Below are 14,689 nucleotides of genomic sequence, written 5' to 3' on the forward strand. Positions count from 1 at the left end.
ACTCCATTTTGTTGATCCCTGCCTACAGACAGAAACTAAAACGGGAGGCTCCCACGCTGAGGTCTGTCCAACGCTGGTCCGACCAAGCTGATTCCACACTCCAAGACTGCTTCCATCACGTGGACTGGGATATGTTTCGTATTGCGTCAGATAACAACATTGACGAATACGCTGATTCGGTGTGCGAGTTCATTAGAACGTGCGTTGAAGATGTCGTTCCCATAGCAACGATTAAAACATTCCCTAACCAGAAACCGTGGATTGATGGCAGCATCCGCGTGAAACTGAAAGCGCGAACCACTGCTTTTAATCAGGGCAAGGTGACTGGTAACATGACCGAATACAAACAGTGCAGCTATTCCCTCCGCAAGGCTATCAAACAAGCTAAGCGTCAGTATAGAGACAAAGTAGAATCTCAATTCAACGGCTCAGACACAAGAGGTATGTGGCAGGGTCTACAGTCAATCACGGACTACAAGAAGAAACCCATCCCAGTCACGGACCAGGATGTCTTGCTCCCAGGCAGACTAAATAACTTTTTTGCCCGCTTTGAGGACAATACAGTGCCACTGACACGGCCTGCAACGAAAACATGCGCGGCCTGCAACGAAAACATGCGGACTCTCCTTCACTGCAGCCGAGGTGAGTAAAACATTTAAACGTGTTAACCCTCGCAAGGCTGCAGGCCCAGACGGCATCCCCAGCCGCGCCCTCAGAGCATGCGCAGACCAGCTGGCCGGTGTGTTTACGGACATATTCAATCAATCCCTATACCAGTCTGCTGTTCCCACATGCTTCAAGAGGGCCACCATTGTTCCTGTTCCCAAGAAAGCTAAGGTAACTGAGCTTAACGACTACCGCCCCGTAGCACTCACTTCCGTCATCATGAAGTGCTTTGAGAGACTAGTCAAGGACCATATCACCTCCACCCTACCTGACACCCTAGACCCACTCCAATTTGCTTACCGCCCAAATAGGTCCACAGACCTATTTGAGATGCAATCTCAACCACACTGCACACTGCCCTAACCCATCTGGACAAGAGGAATACCTATGTGAGAATGCTGTTCATCGACTACAGCTCGGCATTCAACACCATAGTACCCTCCAAGCTCGTCATCAAGCTCGAGACCCTGGGTCTCGACCCCGCCCTGTGCAACTGGGTACTGGACTTCCTGACGGGCCGCCCCCAGGTGGTGAGGGTAGGCAATAACATCTCCACCCCGCTGATCCTCAACACTGGGGCCCCACAAGGGTGTGTTCTGAGCCCTCTCCTGTACTCCCTGTTCACCCACGACTGCGTGGCCACGCACGCCTCCAACTCAATCATCAAGTTTGCGGGCGACAACAGCGGTAGGCTTGATTACCAACAACGACAAGACGGCCTACAGGGAGGAGGTGAGGGCCCTCGGAGTGTGGTGTCAGGAAAATAACCTCACACTCAACGTCAACAAAACTAAGGAGATGATTGTGGACTTCAGGAAACAGCAGAGGGAACGCCCCCCTATCCACATCGATGGAACAGTAGTGGAGAGGGTAGTAAGTTTTAAGTTCCTCGGCATACACATCACAGACAAACTGAATTGGTCCACTCATACAGACAGCATTGTGAAGAAGGCGCAGCAGCGCCTCTTCAACCTCAGGAGGCTGAAGAAATTCGGCTTGTCACCAAAAGCACTCACAAACTTCTACAGATGCACAATCGAGAGCATCCTGGCGGGCTGTATCACCGCCTGGTACGGCAACTGCTCCGCCCACAACCGTAAGGCTCTCCAGAGGGTAGTGAGGTCTGCACAACGCATCACCGGGGGCAAACTACCTGCCCTCCAGGACACCTACACCACCCGATGTTACAGGAAGGCCATAAAGATCATCAAGGACAACAACCACCCGAGCCACTGCCTGTTCACCCCGCTATCATCCAGAATGCGAGGTCAGTACAGGTGCATCAAAGCTGGGACAGAGAGACTGAAAAACAGCTTCTATCTCAAGGCCATCAGACTGTTAAACAGCCAACACTAACATTGAGTGGCTGCTGCCAACACACTGACACTGACACTGACTCAACTCCAGCCACTTTAATAATGGGAATTGATGGGAAATGATGTAAAATATATCACTAGCCACTTTAAACAATGCTACCTAATATAATGTTTTCATACCCTACATTATTCATCTCATATGCATACGTATATACTGTACTCTATATCATCTACTGCATCCTTATGTAATACATGTATCACTAGCCACTTTAACTATGCCACTTTGTTTACATACTCATCTCATATGTACAGTGCCTTGCGAAAGTATTCGGCCCCCTTGAACTTTGCGACCTTTTTGCCACATTTCAGGCTTCAAACATAAAGATATAAAACTGTATTTTTTTGTGAAGAATCAACAACAAGTGGGACACAATCATGAAGTGGAACGACATTTATTGGATATTTCAAACTTTTTTAACAAATCAAAAACTGAAAAATTGGGCGTGCAAAATTATTCAGCCCCCTTAAGTTAATACTTTGTAGCGCCACCTTTTGCTGCGATTACAGCTGTAAATTGCCAATTTATTATTTATGACTTTTAGCTAACATTAGATCCAGAGATTCTTACCTTTGCCTCGATTCGTCATCTCGCCCAGATCGTCACGGCATATACTGTATATTCTAAAATCCCCTATGGGAAAAATGAATGGTGCAAAAATGATTGGAACCGTTTCCCTGTTTGACTGCTAGGTTTTATGGGTATTATGACTCATAATGTGGTACTCTATTAGAACTCTAATCATAGCCCATACCGAACACAGGTTCACCGCTAATTCACGATCCATTAAACGTCCGTGGGTCTGTGGAGATCTGGGAAGCAGATCTCTGAAGGTGCTATGATATTTATCACTAACAGCTCCCACCTGCGTGTAGACCATCGCACCCTCTCTGCCCCCTCCACAGGGCCCGTTAACATATCCCTCCCCACAACTAGAGTAGATTTCTGCATTTATAATAACTCCAGCTGCCAGGCAGAATGAGAGAGAGAGAGAATTAATAATTGATCTGCTATTAGTGACTGGCGACACAGCATTCAAGTAACGGAACTTGGAAAAAAAGAAAAAGAGACTTGGTGGTTGGTCTTTGATTAGCTGGCCTGTGATGAATAGGTGGTGTTGCCATGGATACCCTGGCCTATCCTGTCCCCTAAATGTTGTTGTGAAGAGAGGGGAGAGGGGAGTAGAGCAGGTGCTGTGGAGAACCACAAAAGGCAAAGCCTGATTAGTAAAGCTGTGTGACTCTGGGTAGAAAAGACTACAAGCCCTCGATAATGAGTCTCACTGTTGCGATTCATGGAGAGCTCACCACGAGGAATAATATTGAAAGGTTTTACCAGTTGATGTGAATCACTGTACGAGTCCAACTCTGTTTGCAGTCACATCCACCAATACCCCTTCTAAAGACTACTGCTACATTATTGTGGGGGCTATATATACAGTTGAAGTCGGGAGTTTACGTACACTTTAGCCAAATACATTTAACTCAGTTTTTCACAATTCCTGACTTAAATCCGAGAAAACATTCCCTGTCTTAGGTCAATTAGGATCACCACTTTAATTTAAGAATGTGAAATGTCAGAATAATAATAGAGAGTATGATTTATTTCAGCTTTTTATTTCTTTCATCTCATTCCCGTGGGTCAGAAGTTTACATACACTCAATTAGTATTTGGTAGCATTGTCTTTAAATGGTTTAACTTGGGGTAAACATTTAGGGCAGCCTTACACAGGCTTCCCACAATGAGTTGGGTGAATTTTGGCCCATTCCTCCTGACAGAGCTGGTGTAACTGAGTCAGGTTTGTAGGCCTCCTTGCTCGCATACGCCTTTTCAGTTCTGCCCACAAATGTTCTATATGATTGAGGTCAGGGCTTTGTGATGGCCACTCCAATGCCTTGACTTTGTTGTCCTTAAGCCATTTTGCCACAACTTTGGAAGTATGCTTGGGGTCATTGTCCATTTGGAAGACCCATTTGCGACCAAGTTTTAACTTCCTGACTAGAGGTCAACCGATTATGATTTTTCACCGCCGATACCGATTATTGGAGAACCAAGATGCCGATTAATCGGCCAATTTCTTTTTTTTTTTTTACTGTTTGTAAGAATGACAATTACAACAATACTGAATGAACACTTATTTTAACTTAATATAATACATCAATAAAATCAATTTAGCCTCAAATAAATAATGAAACATGTTCAACTTGGTTTAAATAATGCAAAAAACAAAGTGTTGGAGAAGAAAGTAAAAGTGCAATATGTGCTATGTAAGAAAGCTAACGTTTCAGTTCCTTGCTCAAAACATGAGAACATATGAAAGCTGGTGGTTCCTTTTAACATGAGTCTTCAATATTCCCAGGTAAGAAGTTTTAGGTTGTAGTTATTATAGGAATTATAGGACTATTTCCCTCTATACCATTTGTATTTCATTAACCTTTGACTATTGGATGTTCTTATAGGCAGTTTAGTATTGCCAGTGTAATACTATAGCTTCCATCTCTCTCCTCGCTCCTCCCTGGGTTCGAACCAGCAACACAACGACAACAGCCACCATTGAAGCAGTGTTACTTACCCATGCAGAGCAAGGGGAACAACTACGAGAAGGCACAGAGCGAGTGACGTTTGAAACGCTATTTGCGCGAACTAGCTAGCCATTTCAAATCAAATCAAATGTTATTTGTCACATACACATGGTTAGCATATATTAATGTGAGTGTAGCGAAATGCTTGTGCTTCTAGTTTCGACAATGCAGTAATAACCAACAAGTAATCTAGCTAACAATTCCAAAACTACTACCTTATAGACACAAGTGTAAGGGGATAAAGAATATGTACATAAAGATATATGAATGAGTGATGGTACAGTGCAGCATAGGCAAGATACAGTAGATGGTATTGAGTGCAGTATATACATATGAGATGAGTATGTAAACAAAGTGGCATAGTTAAAGTGGCTAGTGATTCATGTATTACATAAAGATGCAGTAGATGATATAGAGTACAGTATATACATATACATATGACATTATATTAGGTAGCATTGTTTAAAGTGGTTAGTGATATATTTTACATAATTTCCCATCAATTCCCATTATTAAAGTGGCTGGAGTTGAGTCAGTGTGTTGGCAGCAGCGGTTACACCAGCCTCATCTCGGGAGTTGATAGGCTTGAAGTCATAAACAGCGCAATGCTTGACGCACAACGAAGAACTGCTGGCAAAACGCACGAAAGTGCTGTTTCAATGAATGTTTACGCGCCTGCTTCTGCCTACCACCGCTCAGTCAGATACTTAGATACTTGTATGCTTGTATGCTCAGTCAGATTATATGCAACGCAGGACACGCTAGATAATATCTAGTAATATCATCAACCATGTGTAGTTAACTAATGATTATGATTGATTGTTTTTTTATAAGATAAGTTTAATGCTAGCTAGCAACTTACCTTGGCTTGCTGCATTTGCGTAACAGGCAGTCTCCTTGTGGAGTGCAACGAGAGAGGCAGGTCGTTATTGCGTTGGACTAGTTAACTGTAAGGTTGCAAGATTGGATCCCCCGACCTGACAAGGTGAAAATCTGTCTTTCTGCCCCTGAACAAGGCAGTTAACCTACCGTTCCTAGGCTGTCATTGAAAATAAGAATGTGTTCTTAACTGACTTGCCAAGTTAAATAAAGGTATAAAAAAAATACAAATCGGCGCCCAAAAACACACATTTACGATTGTTATGAAAACTTGAAATCGGCCCTAATTAATCAGCATTTCCGATTAATTGGTCAACCTCTATTCCTGACTGATGTCTTGAGATGTTGCTTCAATGTATCCACATAATTTTCCATCCTCATGATGCCATCCATTTTGTGAAGTGCACCAGTCCCTCCTGCAGCAAAGCACCCCCACACATGATGCTGCTACCCCGTGCTTCACGGTTGGGATGGTATTCATCGGCTTTCAAGCCTCCCCCTTTTCCTCCAAACATAACGATGGTCATTATGGCCAAACAGTTCTATTTTCGTTTCATCAGACCAGAGGACATTTCTCCAAAAAGTACGATCATTGCCCCCCATGAGCAGTTGCAAACCGCAGTTGCAAACCACTTTTCGCACCAAAATATGTTCATCTCTAGGAGACAGAATGCATCTCCTTCCTGAGTGGTATGACGGCTGCATGGTCCCATGGTGTTTATACTTGCATACTATTGTTTGTACAAATGAACATGGTACCTTCAGGCATTTCAGGCATTCAGCCATGCCCAGAAATCTGCTCCTTTTATTCTTTGTCCCCAACGCTCTAAGCGACCAGTTTTGATAGCCTTTAGCCGCACCCTCATACTACTCCTCCTCTGTTCCGCGGGTGATGTGGAGGTAAATCCAGGCCCTGCATGTCCCCAGGCACCCTCATTTGTTGACTTCTGTGATCGAAAAAGCCTTGGTTTCATGCATGTCAACATCAGAAGCCTCCTCCCTAAGTTTGTTTTACTCACTGCTTCAGCACACTCTGCTAACCCTGATGTCCTTGCCGTGTCTGAATCCTGGCTCAGGAAGGCCACTAAAAATTCTGAGATTTCCATACCCAACTATAACATTTTCCGTCAAGATAGAACTGCCAAAGGGGGAGGAGTTGCAGTCTACTGCAGAGATAGCCTGCAAATAAATGTCATACTTTCCAGGTCCATACCCAAACAGTTCAAACTACTAATTTTAAAAATGACTCTCTCCAGAAATAAGTCTCTCACTGTTGCCGCCTGCTACCGACCCCCCTCAGCTCCCAGCTGTGCCCTGGACACTATTTGTGAATTGATCGCCCCCCATCTAGCTTCAGAGTTTGTTCTGTTAGTTGACCTAAACTGGGATATGCTTAACAACCCGGCAGTCCTACAATCTAAGCTAGATGCCCTCAATCTCACACAAATCATCAAGGAACCCACCAGGTACAACCCTAAATCTGTAAACAAGGGCACCCTCATAGACGTCATCCTGACCAACTGGCCCTCCAAATACACCTCCCCTGTCTTCAACCAGGATCTCAGCGATCACTGCCTCATTGCCTGTATCCGCTACGGATCCGCAGTCAAACAACCACCCCTCATCACTGTCAAACGCTCCCTAAAACACTTCTGTGAGCAGGCCTTTCTAATTATTCCTCCTTTCCTCCTACTCCAACCTCGGCCAACAGGAGACACCCTGGACCCAAACTGTTACAGACCTATATCCATCCTGCACTGCCTATCTAAGGTCTTCGAAAGCCAAGTCAACAAACAGGTCACTGACCATCTCGAATCCCACCGTACCTTCTCCGCTGTGAAATCTGGTTTCCGAGCCGGTCACGGGTGCACCTCAGCCACGCTCAAGGTACTAAACAATATCATAACCGCCATCGATAAAAGACAGTACTGTGCAGCCGTCTTCATCGACCGTGCCAAGGATTTCGACTCTGTCAATCACCATATTCTTATCGGCAGACTCAGTAGCCTCGGTTTTTCTGATGACTGCCTTGCCTGGTTCACCAACTACTTTGCAGACAGAGTTCAGTGTGTCAAATCGGAGGGCATGCTGTCCGGTCCTCTGGCAGTCTCTATGGGGGTGCCGCAGGGTTCAATTCTCGGGCCGACTTTTCTCTGTATATATCAATGATGTTGCTCTTGCTGCGGGCGATTCCCTGATCCACCTCTACGCAGACGACACCATTCTGTATACTTCCAGCCCGTCCTTGGACACTGTGCTATCTAACCTCCAAACGAGCTTCAATGCCATACAACACTCCTTCCGTGGCCTCCAACTGCTCTTAAACGCTAGTAAAACCAAATGCATGCTTTTCAACCGTTCGCTGCCTGCAGCCACACGCCCGACTAGCATCACCACCCTGGATGGTTCCGACCTAGAATATGTGGACATCTATAAGTACCTAGGTGTCTGGCTAGACTGTAAACTCTCCTTCCAGACTGATATCAAACATCTCCAATCTAAAATCAAATCTAGAGTCGTCTTTCTATTCCACAGCAAAGCCTCCTTCACTCACGCCGCCAAACTTACCCTAGTAAAACAGACTATCCTACCGATCCTCGACTTCGGCGATGTCATCTACAAAATAGCTTCCAACACTCTAATCAGCAAACGATGCAGTTTATCACAGTGCCATCCGTTTTGTTACTAAAGCACTTTATACCACCCACCACTGCGACCTGCGTGCTCTAGTCGGCTGGCCCTCGCTACATATTCGTCGCCAGACCCACTGGCTCCAGGTCATCTACAAGTCCATGCTAGGTAAAGCTCCGCCTTATCTCAGTTCACTGGTCATGATGGCAACACGCAGCAGGTGTATCTCACTGATCATCCCTAAAGCCAACACCTCATTTGGCCGCCTTTCGTTCCAGTTCTCTGCTGCCTGTGACTGGAACGAATTGCAAAAATCGCTGAAGTTGGAGACTTTTATCTCCCTCACCAATTTCAAACATCTGCTATTTGAGCAGCTAACCGATCGCTGCAGCTGTACATAGTCCATCGGTAAATAGCCCACCCAATTTGACCTACCTCATCCTCATACTGTTTTTATTTTATTTACTTTTCTGCTCTTTTGCACACCAATATCTCTACCTGTACATGACCATCTGATCATTTATCACTCCAGTGTTAATCTGCAAAACTGTAATTATTCGCCTACTTCCTCATGCCTTTTGCACACAATGTATATTATTTTTTTTCTACTGTGTTATTGACTTGTTAATTGTTTACTCCATGTGTAACTCTGTGTTGTCTGTTCACACTGCTATGCTTTATCTTGGCCAGGTCACAGTTGCAAATGAGAACTTGTTGTCTACTAGCCAACCTGGTTAAATAAAGGTGAAATAAAAACATACTTTTGGGGGGAAAATGCTCCCAAGGATGAACCAGACTTGTGGAGGTCTACATTTTTTTCTGAGGTCTTGGCTGATTTCTTTTGATTTTCCCATCATGTCAAGCCAAGAGGCACAGAGTTTGAAGGTAGGCCTTGAAATACATCCACAGGTACACCTCCAATTGACTCAAATGATGTCAATTAGCCTAACAGAAGCTTCTAAAGCCATGACGCATTTTCTGTAATTTTCTAAGCTGTTTAAAGGCACAGTCAACTTAGTGTATGTAAACTTCTAACCTACTGGAATTGTGTTACAGTGAATTATAAGTGAAATAATCTGTCTGTAAACAATTGTTAGAATTACTTGTGTCATGCACAAAGTAGATGTCCTAACCGACTTGCCAAAACTATAGTTTGTTAACAAGAAATGTGTGCTGTGGTTGAAAAACGTTTTAATGACTCCAACCTATGTGTATGAAAACTTCCAACTTCAACTGTTTCTACTGTAGTAGGTCAAAGCTGTGTGTTGGAAAACCTTGGTACAGCATGGGTGAAATAGGCATCGTGGTGCTCATGTGAATTTCCTTTCTTTTTTTGCTTTAGACCAATTCCGATTCTCACTTTAAATTTTTATTTTTTATTTTTAATAATTGTTGGGTAACAGTTCAATTAAACCAGGTGGGGTTGCAAAATTCAAGTAACTTTCCCAAAATTCCCAGTTTTTCACAGAAATCCTGGTTGGAGGGTTCCTGGATTTCCTGTTTATTCCTTCATAATTGAAGGAATCTTCCAACCACGATTTCTGGAAAACAGGGGCATTTTTGGAAAGTTACTGACATGTTGCAACCCTAGTACCAGGCATTGTCGCAGCAAGCTTTCTAGTCTAGAACTGTGATGTTAACAGTAACACACATCTCCCTGCAGATTGTGAGTACGACCAGGCTGGTGGGAGCGGACCACCCTCTGGATATGGTGTACTTTGTGGACCAGCTAGGACAGCGGTTGCCTGCCATCACCACGGCCAACATGCTGAACAGACTGGATGTGCAAAGGGCAGCCATCGTGTTGGGCTACAGAGTACAGGGCATCCTGGCTACACGTAAGTAGAGCCTTAGCGTGGTTAGAAATGGCAAGACAGCACAAAAAGGGTAAGTCTACCTGCCCACGCTACCTTTACTGGAGTTGAAAGGAACTGAGCTCAGTTAAATTGGAATATGTATGAAGGACCCTAATGTATACACAGTAATCAGCTTTGATGTATGGAGTCCCTCCTCCCTACTGTATCCATGCACCAGTGCATTCATTGGCACAGAATAGTGTTCATTAAGATTTTGGAGCTCCTGACCAAAGGTCAGTAAATAAATTAAAAGTATACAGACTAATTGCTCAGTATATGTTGGTGTTTATTTGGCAGCGTTTGAACTGATTACCTCATCCTATACACTGGGCCAAATGCTTCACCTCATTATATATCTATGTTGGAGATGTAGGAGTCGAAGCACCTCAAGGGACTTCTGTCCCTGCTTTAAGCCTGCTCTTATGGCAAGTGAGGTTTTTCCCAGGGAATACGACAAGCCTTAATTGCAGAGTAGCAGCAGAAGAACAGAACCGCTGTAAGATGTGTGTAACACAGTGTGTAACATGCAGTGTAACTACTGTAGCTGTTTATGAATGAACTCCGTGTGGATGTGACGTGGTGGAGTTGGACCAAGGTGCAGAGAATGGATCAGACGAGGAATCAAAGGTTTCGGATAACGTAAATACTTCACAGATAAAATAAGGAAACAGGATCACAGTAATACTTAAACATAAATAACAACAGTAAGACTAGAACGTACTCAGGCGACACACAAGGAAACAGAAATCAAGCTTCTGTGAACAAGAACAGAAAACACACCTCTTTTAAAAGGGAAATCATAATGAACTGATAAGCAACACCTGAGTAACAAAGAAAGGAACCATGATAGTGGAAGTTTGGAATTCTGATAGGGATGGGGACATAAACACGTAGACACAGACAGAAGTATACACACATGCAAGCATACACACACGCACACACACAGACATAGACATACCGACATGCACACGCATGTAATTACACACTCCATAATGTTGTATGCACTAAGTAGTTCCCACTTCTACTGATTTTTGCACATCTGTTCTTGTATAAGTTTTGAATCTTAGCTGTCAAATTATTAGAGAAAGGCTATTTTTTAAATGGTGGCGCACAGTGTTGTTTGTGCCTGTGTGTGAAAGAGAGACATAAGATAGCCTATCCTCCCACACTGAGCAATATCCACCCACACACACACACACAGCACTAATGCTCACCAAAACCATTCATAGGGAAGTCCGTGTTGGGATTTTATGGACTGTACTACTGTAATAGTAGGCTATTTATTTGCTACAGGGCATGACCTAATGGTATGTTGTTGTTTTTTTGGGGGGGGGGGGCTTCTGAATATCAGTGTCAGAGAGGAGTAATGGTACAGTACAGATTCCCAGGGTTAGATCCTCGGTTCACCACCTTTGAGATAATTAACCTTTCTTCAGCAGGGCTCCGTCAGCCTGTTAACAGGGAGGCAGGATACATGGAGTTCCCAGGAGTTACACAACACTGCCCATAGCTGTTTGGCCTGTAAACTGCCCAGTCTCCACCAGGCTACCTGGGGCCTGAATTCAGTCAACCTGCCCACAAACACACACACAGGTCTTATTCTGAAAATGGTGTGGAGAATCACAAGGTTGGATCCTAGAGCTGGGAATTGCCAGGGACATCACAATATTATTGCGATCCTTAGCCTAGGTGCTAGTAAGATATGTATTGAGATTCTCACAATTCATGAGAGAGCCACGAGAAAATGAGTTTTGATCAGTCAGGGAAATAAAAGTGCTGAAAACATGTTTAAGAAGAAGATGGAGAACCAGATTGTGGATGAAAAATACCTGAGTTTTGGAGCAGGTACAGCCGACTGGCACTAGCTAATGCTACCGAGCAAATCGATACTTGGAGTCGAAAAAAAAAATATATATATATATCCCAATGGTGGAACAAACACCCTCACGACGCCAGGACAGCGGAGTCAATCACCACCTTCCGGAGACACCTGAAACCCCACCTCTTTAAGGAATACCTAGGATAGGATAAGTAATCCTTCTCACCCCCCTTTAAGATTTAGATGCACTATTGTAAAGTGACTGTTCTACTGGATGTCATAAGGTGAATGCACCAATTTGTAAGTCGCTCTGGATAAGAGCGTCTGCTAAATGACTTAAATGTAAAATGTAATGTATGCCATGCTATATGTTATTGATGTATCTATGGCCATTTCCCTGTAGCTGTGGAGAAGGTGGCAGGGTACCCTCCTCCAGACACGGAGAACACCAGCATGTGGATCACCATAGGCGTGGTGGTGCCGCTAGGCGTGGTCATCGTCATCATCTCCATCCTCTACTGGAAGCTGTGTCGCACCGACAAGTTGGAGTTCCAGCCTGACGCCATGACCACTGTCCAGCAAAGACAGAAGGTGAGGAGAGGAGGAGGGACGATGGACCAAGAGCATGGTCCTAGTCCCCTGTTTCTCTCTGTTTATTCCCCTCTTTTAACCTGCTGTCATCATCTTTCCATCTCTGGATGTGTTGGCTCTTACATGTTATGTTGCCTGTCTCTGTCCATAACCACTGTTTTATATGTGCCTATTGTACACAGATTACGTTGGATTAGTTTCAGCCTTTTCTGTTCGAAACATTTTTCTAACTCTATGTATCCCTCTTTGGCCTATCTACAGCACCTCTGTATGTGGTGTATTGTTAGTTTAGTTATCTCTCACACTGACAGCTATTTTTCCTCCTCTACCTTCACACACAGCATGGAGAGATTTGTGTTATCAGCCAGTCGGCTCCTCTGTGTCTCTCCACTGTTTGTGTTATACAGTTATCTCCCCTCTTAAGGACATATCTGTATCCAGGCCTCTATATCTCCCTGGCAGTGCATTCCTCACCTCCTACTTGTTATTATTTGAGGGCTGTAGTTATCACACTATGGGGAGTTGTGGTGGTCTCAGGTTTGATCTCTGTGGGGTGAAGCCTAACTTCATCTTCAGTCGAATTTTCACTTAGTCATCAATGGTTGTCAATGGGAGACCAAGTGAAAATGTGACTTAAGTGGGATTAGCTGCTGTGCTGATAGGCTGTACTGTATGGGAGCTTAGAGTAGTAGAGTACTATCTCTCTCCCCTGCGACCAGTGATCCAGTCTCATGCTGGAGAGGATCACAGGCTCCCTATGTGGCAGCAGCCCATGCTTGAGAGAGGATCACATGCTCGCTATGTGACAGGCAGCCCAACAGTAATTGGCTCTCGCTGCAGTAAGGCACAGCAGCTGTGTTCTTGCCCAGGGCTGCTCCCACAGTACTGCAGCTCTACACAGCTCTACAAGATCCCCCTGGCTGACAGTAACACACACGCATGCATACATGGACACACACACACAGAGACACTCTGCATAATACACACTCGTTGCTATCCAGACAGACAGGATGTGCTCTGACTACTGCTGCTGCTGCTGCTGGGGGCTTTCTAATGTATATCCTCCTGGTATCACACAGACACACATGCTGCCCCTCATATACTGTCCTGCTCTGCTATTATTAGACTGCCTGGTCTGTCTGTGTTGTTGTTATGGGTTACCCTGTCTCTGATTGATCTGTCTGTCTGCCTTTTCCTCAGCCTCTGACATCTCTGTCCAGTTAGAATGAGGCAAATGCAGATTAATATGTACAAGCATCTATCCTTCCTTACCTCAGTCTAAGACCTCTACCATCCATCAATCACGTAACACCTCTCCTCTTTCCATTTCCATCTCTTTTCTTCTTTCTATTTCTGTTCAGTCCGCTCAACCTTTCAGGGAATCATCGTTCAGGGAATCAAGGTCTCCTCTTCCAATCAAGAGGCAAATAATGATTAGTGAGAGTGAGGAGGAAGAGGAGGGGGAAGAAGAGGAAGAGGAAGATGAGAGAAAGGGGAAGGTACAAAGTAGAATGTTGTAGTTCGTAGAAGACCCTGAACAGAATGGGTTGTGTAGTGTGTAGTGGATTTGAATCTATTGGCAATAAAGTCCCATGGTAGTGAATGGAAAACCCAAGGAGCTGGTCAACTCATCACATGTATCAATCACCATCCCACCCACTGCATCCACTCAGGGACCAAACCTTCCTCCTCCCAAGCCAAAGCCCAAGCAGAAAAGTGAGAGCTATGAGGAAGAAGAGGAGGAGGAAGAAGAGGAGGAGGAAGAAGAGGAGGAGGAAGAAGAGGAGGAGGAAGAAGAGGAGGAGGAAGAAGAAGAGGAGGAGGAGGAAGATGAGAGAAAGGGGAAGGTACAAAGTAGAAGCTAGTAGTTCGTAGAAGACCCTGAAGAGAATGTGTTGTGTAGTGTGTAGTGGATTTGAATCTATTGGTTGTTGTGAGTAGAGAATGATAGCAAATCGGCCCTGTAGTTAAGAGGCAATAAAGTCCCATGGTAGTGAATGGAAGACCCAAGGAGCTGGTCAACTCATCACATGTATCAATCACCATCCCACCCACTGCATCCACTCAGGGACCAAACCTTCCTCCTCCCAAGCCAAAGCCCAAGCAGAAAAGTGAGAGCTATGAGGAGGAGGAGGAGGAAGAAGAAGATGAGGAGAAGGAAGAAGAGAAGAAGACAACTGTGTTGAAAGGGAAGCAGAAGGTACAACGTACTGTAGTAAGATAGTAGTCTTTTCCATATTAGACGTGCTGGCCTGTCTCCAGGCTTTAGAGAGGGCGGGTCAGACACTGAG

At 44.6% G+C, this 14,689-nt stretch overlaps 1 protein-coding gene across 5 annotated transcripts in view; it reads left to right on the top strand.

Moving 5' to 3' along the window:
- LOC118372022 (UPF0606 protein KIAA1549-like) overlaps positions 1 to 14,689 on the top strand; it is a 79,133-nt gene that overhangs the window by 40,911 nt on the left and 23,533 nt on the right. For 3 of the 5 annotated variants that reach the window (XM_052466023.1, XM_052466025.1, XM_052466024.1), the window contains exons 10-14: positions 9,796 to 9,970; positions 12,211 to 12,398; positions 13,760 to 13,897; positions 14,072 to 14,245; positions 14,467 to 14,598. In XM_052466023.1, coding sequence (XP_052321983.1) covers positions 9,796 to 9,970; positions 12,211 to 12,398; positions 13,760 to 13,897; positions 14,072 to 14,245; positions 14,467 to 14,598 — 807 coding nt within the window. The remainder of the gene's footprint in view (positions 1 to 9,795; positions 9,971 to 12,210; positions 12,399 to 13,759; positions 13,898 to 14,071; positions 14,246 to 14,466; positions 14,599 to 14,689) is intronic. The other 2 variants (XM_052466026.1, XM_035757722.2) reach the window with 2 other exon arrangements.

The sequence above is a fragment of the Oncorhynchus keta genome, chromosome 17 (genome assembly GCF_023373465.1).
Source record: "Oncorhynchus keta strain PuntledgeMale-10-30-2019 chromosome 17, Oket_V2, whole genome shotgun sequence".
NCBI classification, from domain to species: Eukaryota; Metazoa; Chordata; class Actinopteri; order Salmoniformes; family Salmonidae; genus Oncorhynchus; species Oncorhynchus keta.